Raw genomic sequence first — 7,101 nt, 5'->3', positions numbered from 1 at the left:
GTGTGTGTGTGTGTGTGTGTGTGTGTGTGTGTGTGTGTGAGTAGAGAGAGAGAGAGAGAGAGAGAGAGAGAGAAATGTCTGGTTGAAAATGGATGAATTAAAAGATTCTAATTATTTTAATCAAAATTATTTCAATTAGAATTCTAGTAGACTTAATCAGAAAATTTTGATTCGTTTATTTTCAATATGAAATTTAATGAATTCAACCAAATATTGTTCTCAGTGTTGTTACAATATGTAAATCATTAAGTTGATAAATTTTTACTTTTCTCTCTCCTTAAAAAAATATGTAGTATATACTTAAATAATAAAAATTAATTATCGATAATTCCAATATTGAACATAACGTATAATTTAGCAAGATATTAATTTTTCGTTAAATAGCATTTGTTGATTTATTTTTAGATCATGTATTTACATCTACACTGTGCATGTAAGAAAAATCGCAGAACGTATATATTTGTTAGAAATTTTTTCTGGTTCTTTATAGTGTGACACTAAAAGTGAAACATCAAAGTCTTTATTACAGATGACGTCGAATTAAATAGCAGCAGTCCGGAGCGAATATTTGCGGGATTCGCGGGAATGATATACGAGCGTTATAATTTATTTGCAAGAGTTGTTCTTACGCGAGGCCTGTCGGTCTACTTGCTTTTTGTTGAGATATAAAAGCACGGAAAAATATACGTGTGTAAAATCCGCGGTACGAGAGCGCGACCACCGCGCGCGTTTTACGGCGATGGAGTCTTCGCCAAATGGTACTCTTATCCAACATCAACGTAGAAAAGGATAGAACCCTGCTGTTTTTGCTGGCCTTTTGTAAGGTACTTCTATCCGGCCTTGCGGGGTACAACGTTACAACTGTTTCACAATTTTTTGTTCAACATTTATAGGTGGCTTAAATGCTTAAATTGCTAGACGCGTTGCAGACATTGCAACAGTTTCGAAGAATTCTCTTTTAAAGTTGCCCGTTTGAATGAACATGGAGATTTAAAATTCCAACCGTGGGTTGGAAACTACAATTTTGAAATTTTTCATTTGAACACATTTTTTTTGGAATACATTATTTTGTTTAGTAATTTTGTGTAATTTATCATTGAATAGAATTTGTTTAATGCCATATTATATATTATATTGTCTTTGTAACAGAGAATCAACTATTGATCTGCAGAAATAAACAGTAACATTATACACGAAAGAATAGTTTTGCTGAAGTATCTAAAATTTTAGCTAGATATAAATTGATAATAATTTTGTTGGACCGTCAAAATAATTATGTTAGAACGTCCAAATTGTTTACTAGAAATCTCAAGCATGCAAAATGTTTGACATTTTGCATGCTTGAAATTTTTGAATTTTTGATTTTGAGAAAATTATCTTGTTCAACAAAACTATTTAAAAATCTGTATCTAGTTAAACTTTTAGTTACTTTAGTAAAATTGTTCTTTCTGCATCAATATGTTATAATTTTATATTTAACAATATTTAACAGTTGTTAAATTACATGTTATATTACATTTATATTGATGAGTGGGAAATTATAATATTTATGTATTACTGTTATTAAATGTGTTCTGCAGATGTATTCAATTATTTTAATTATAATTATTTTAAGAAATTCTTAATTATCAACTCGTTATCTGTGAATAAAACTTAGGTCTTCGTCTGATAGACACTCGCCGATAAGTTGCACTCGCATCGAGAGACGCAGAGAGTTTAAAAGGAAAAGTGTAGTTATTGATTCTTTTCTTCTTCTTATGGCTCCATTGCAAGTGCTCTCTATTACTTTTCTTCTTACCGAACAGCCCGTCGTCACTTCTTCATATTCTTCTATATTAGACCATAAAGAGCGGCAAGTATAAACTTACCCTGTCCCACACTTGCTTTGTCCCCACGTTCTTTACTGATATCGAGGACGTAAAAATTCATCGGATATTTCGTTATCAACTATCCACCGTGGTGAACATGAAGAGTCTTCTCTTTCTTTTGTCCTCTGAGAGAACAAAATTCCTGACGCAGTAATTCTCGCGGTATTCTACGAGAACATGTCCCAGGAACGTTCGCTAGCTAGTTGCGCGAGTAAATCCACTGACATGACGATTGCATGCAAAATGAGTGTTCCGAGGGCGAGTGTACTTACGATTTGCATTTGTTACGAGATAAAGCGTACTCGACCGAATTTTCTGTGCCGTGGAACGAATGCGCATAATGCACGTGTAATGTATCTTGCGTATTGCCGTATCTATTTCTCTCGACGAATCTCTGATATCAAGTAACGAGATATCATTTGTAGAATTGAACCGATGGGAAGAATTATTACATTTAAATAAAAAAATGTATATATGTACATTTTTTAAAAAAGAATTTTTTAAAAATGATCTGAAGACAGAATTTTTTATGCATTAAATGTATTTAATAAAGTAAAATTTCTAGAACATAATTTTTATTGACAATTCTTATTAAAGATGTATTATATATATTTTCTCTCATAATAATGAAAAAATTATGAAAAAGTATAGATTAATCTAGATCGCATTTAAAATTAAATATATACAAAAAGTTTAACAACGATTTATTATCTGGATCCAATATTATTTCAATAAGTAGTAGGTATTTTTTAAATCTGTACTCTAATAGAAATGTATTATAAAATAATGATAAAAGTCTTAATTTTTTACACAAGTGTTTTAAGATGATTTATATAAAGTTACATTGCGGTGCAGAGATTAGTTATTCTATAGATAAACAAAATGTTTATTTCTTCTAAATCTTTGTAACTCTCTGAATCGCAATGAAACTTTATATAAATAATTTTGAATACTTAAAGTACTTATACAAAAAAATTGAAATTTTTATTGTTTTTTTCAATTTTAATTTATAACAATCAAAATAATAAACAAATAAGGTACATAAACAATAAAAACGTGTTATTAAAAAAATATATTGGTAGAAACATAATTTTCTTATACATTTATTTAAAGTATAAATATTAACATATTTATGAAAAAAAAGATGATACATCCTTAATACAAATTTATAGAATATAAATTAATGATTTTATAGATATAAATTAATTAATGACCTGATGAAATGAAGTTTATACGAGCTCAAAAAGAGTACATGTACTCTTAAAAAGGTATGGCTGATAATTCTAACAGGACGATCATAGGAATATCGGAGTTCTATATAAACGAGTGGCAGGCGCAAGCAATAAGTGCATCGATATAGAACACGTACAATTATCGCTTTGCAATTTTAGCTGGATATGATCCACACGATAAAATATATAGAAAGTCTGTTCTTAGGTCTGTTCTTTAACTGAACTTCTTATATCGTTTATTTTTTCTCTTTTTTCTCCAACGTGAGAAAAGAAAAAGAGGAAAAAGATGAACCGTGTAAGAAGTTCAGCTGAAAAGATCATAGATCTATTCTTTTAAGCTAAACTTCTTGCATGTTTCTTTTTATCTCCAAGATGGAAGAAGTTCAACTAAACAGGCTTAGAATAAAAACCGTAATCGCATCGTATCATACGAACGTAAATCTCGATCGAGGAAATAGTTTCGAAAAATGGCTTAGTTCGTCTAAAATACACGGATTAAGTTTGGCGTAAGAAGTAATAAGAGTAGAAGTGTATGAATATGCAATTGTAGTAATTTTTGATATATTTGTAACATTGGTTGACAATCTTATTGATTGATTGAGCGTAAGGAATGGAATTGGAGTAAAAAAGACTTATTTGTATTATAGGAATTAGACTAATAAATTAAGAGAAACAAACCTATTTTTGGTGAAAATGAATCTTGGTGCTTAATATTCATATGCAAATTTTTGCTGATAAATTTTTCAGTTTCATTAATTGTGTTATCGATTCGGTTTGTCGGACTTGAAACTCAATCGCAAATTAAAGTTGAAATATTAATATCTCAAATTACATTAATCAATTTAATAATGATGCTAATAAACATCTTAAAAATTTGTAAAGAATTTATTGCAAAATATTCTTGCGCCTATATTTAGCTCCCTTATACAGGAAATATCTTAGGTACTTTATTCTTACAAGCTTATTCCGTATATTGTAAACGGTATATTGTAGACGACCACTTCCACGTGTGGTAAAAATTATCTTGGATGCTGGTTAGCTTCCGTATTCTCGAGGTAAGAGCCTATTGTTTGAACTCTGCAGATTCCAGTTTTCGCGATTCTTGGCGTGACGGTGGGCGCGCAGCTGACCCTGCTGCCCTACGCTTATCTGGCAGATCCGCTTCCGGTGTACCATCAGTCGCAGGACACGCGTGCCGGAGTACACGCGTACAGCTACGCCGGCGGCCCGTCTGCCAAGGAGGAAATCCGGGGTCTCGACGGGGTCACGCGTGGCTCCTACAGCTACGTAGATGCGCACGGTATCCTGCAATCCGTCTTCTACGTCGCGGATGAGGACGGCTTCCGCGTCGCGGCGACAAATCTTCCTACAGACGGTAATCTACCGCTCGAGACCAGCGAGGTCCTGTTAGCCAGGTACACCCACCCGCAGGAACTCGTGAAAGCCACCACCGAGGAGGAGAAGGGACACTTAGTGAGTCGTAGGAAGCGCAGTCTCGAAGCATCGACCGATCAAGATCATCAGACAGAAAATCCAAGTTCCCAGGAAGATCAGGCCTCGGATCGAAACTCGGCGGCGATCGCCTTACCGAAGAATTCCCACGAGCTTTCAGCGCCGGAAGAAAAATCCGATAAAGGTCGAGTCAATCGCGACGCCGCGGGGTCCATCGTTGCGCCCGTATACGGTCTGCTAGACTCGGCTCTGATCCCGAGATTGACCGGAGCGGCGATTTCTCATCAGAGCCGCGTCGATGTTCACAATAACATTCGTTTGAAGGCCGTTCAACCTATCAAGACGAATCCTGTCGGAATCCTGTCGGAACCTGCTGAGACTGTGATCCTTCCCAGTCAAGTACCTTTGGCGACCTCTCATCAGAGTCGCGTCCAGGTACATAACAATCTTCGCGTCGAGGTGCCGGAAAAACTCGTCAATGTAGAAACGATCGAGGTTCAGCCGCAGATAGCGGAGGCAACCGCCGTCAAGTTGGAACCGCTTTCGCTCGTTTCTGATTACAACGAAAATCGGATTCAGTTTCACAGAAATCTCGGATTGGAGGGCTCAAATCGCAAGGATGCCGTGAAGATCGATGCACAGCTGGCCATCATCGAAACGCCGATCGCCGCTGTACATGCGATTCCGGTCGCCAAGGAACCAGTTCCTGTCGTCATCAATGAAGCAGTTCCGGTGATCGCCAAGCAGGCACTTCCGGTCCTCGCCAAGGAATCGGTTCCTGTCGTTGTCAATGAAGCAGTTCCGGTCGACGCCAAGCAGGCACTTCCGGTTCTCGTCAAAGAAGCGATTCCGGTCGTCGTGAAGGAGGCTTCACTTCCAGTCGTCACTGCCGTCTCCAATCAGAATAGGATTCAGATTCATCGCAATACCAAACTCGAAGCTGTACCGAGCGAACCGATCTTATACTGGGCGACTTCCTATGCTCGACCGATCAGTACTTGGCCGATTTTAACACCGATTGCTCAATCTTCTCAATATCGCCATCAGATACACTCGAACGAGAAAATTGAATTCCCAAAATAAGAATTCGGCCGTTTCGTTCGTTGATGTCGCGAGAATTTTCTTTGCGCGGTTTATATTTATTTTCATTGTTCATCATAACTTTTAATAAATTTTTCGTAACATGATTGATAAACAATTTTTTAATTTGGCTCTTTACGAAATAGATTCAAAATATCTAAACATTTTATAGATATTTCATAGAATATTTCTTTAAATGAATCTGTATTTTTATTTTTTTTAAGTAAAAGTGATTGTTAAAAGTAATATTGAAATCGCAAAATTAATCGTAACAAAAATCTAGACTTTAAAGAGTCAAAAGAAAACGCGCGGATAGGTCATTCGCATCATGCTTAAATAATTAGAATAAGATTATATCTTCAGCGAGAGTTTCATGAATGATTGATTAATGACAAGTTCGTTCATAATAGCTCGCTCTTTAGACATCATTATTCGTTCCCGTCTTGCATTCATTTATCATGTAACAAGCATCTTACAAATTTGTATTAAATTATTGTACGATTATACGATCTTCGTCCGATTCATTAAAAACGATTCATTAAAAAATCGTCAATCTTTTGTGTAATTAATAATAATTTTATGTAATAAATTATTACGTTTCTCTTATATAAATTGTCACCTTCCTCCATACATAAATGTTTATATTCTTTTTCCATTAACGTCAAAACTCAGATAATTCTCATTTGATGACTTTTGATAACTCAATTGAATGCACGTTCCTTTTTATTCTGACGAGTCAGATTCAACTGAGTTTTTATCTACAATCTGCATAAACTCGACTTTATTGAATATTGTTAACTCACATTAAAAGTGAGGTTTATAAATCTGTATTGTGATGAGATAACTTTGTTTTTACTAAAATAAGCAAGTAGTAACATCATTATCTGAGTATAAAATATTTATAACTTTTGATTCATTATCAGTACCATTTGTGCGAAAATAAAAAACTATTATTGTATTTGAGCTTAATCGAATCTTTGTCGTTCGGATACGCTGCATAATGCCAACAATGTCGATCCGGATGAGAATTTAAATTGACATGTTCAACTTCTGCGAGAACAATGAACGGAGTGGATCTCCGACTTTGAAGAATAATAAGTGCATTTATTCAAATCGCACCTTTAATTAATCACGAGTCCGATTTGTTCTCTTTGAACGCGGAATTTACATTAATTCCTAATCCTGGGACAGGGTAGGTATTTTTTTACGACTGACTGCGTCGGACAACTTTGTCGTCGCCGCTTTATGTCCGATATGAAAATTGCGACCTTGATATCGGATTCTTATCGTCGCGAATATATTATGTTAAAACGTTAAAACTTTCATGCACGAATGTCGCATGTCCGTTGAGTAATGATGAGATTAACGGGGAAATATACGCGAGCGAATCCAGCATGTGTCCCGTGCACTTACCCGCGTTCTTATGACGGAAATTTTTCTAAGTCGCGTATTCGCATGCCGGAGAGAGA

The 7,101-nt window shown here is 35.3% G+C and overlaps 1 protein-coding gene across 1 annotated transcript in view; it reads left to right on the top strand.

Moving 5' to 3' along the window:
• Positions 1 to 6,238, top strand: part of LOC105624250 — a 7,256-nt gene extending 1,018 nt beyond the window's left edge. The window contains exon 2 of the mRNA XM_012205645.1: positions 4,184 to 6,238. Within this exon, the coding sequence (XP_012061035.1) occupies positions 4,184 to 5,635 (1,452 nt within the window). The 3' untranslated portion in view covers positions 5,636 to 6,238. The remainder of the gene's footprint in view (positions 1 to 4,183) is intronic.
• The last annotated feature ends 863 nt before the right edge of the window (positions 6,239 to 7,101 follow it).

This window comes from Atta cephalotes (genome assembly GCF_000143395.1).
Source record: "Atta cephalotes unplaced genomic scaffold scaffold00001, whole genome shotgun sequence".
Taxonomy (NCBI): Eukaryota; Metazoa; Arthropoda; class Insecta; order Hymenoptera; family Formicidae; genus Atta; species Atta cephalotes.
Note: the sequence above shows the minus strand (reverse complement) of the source record. Positions and strands in the feature narration are given on the sequence as shown.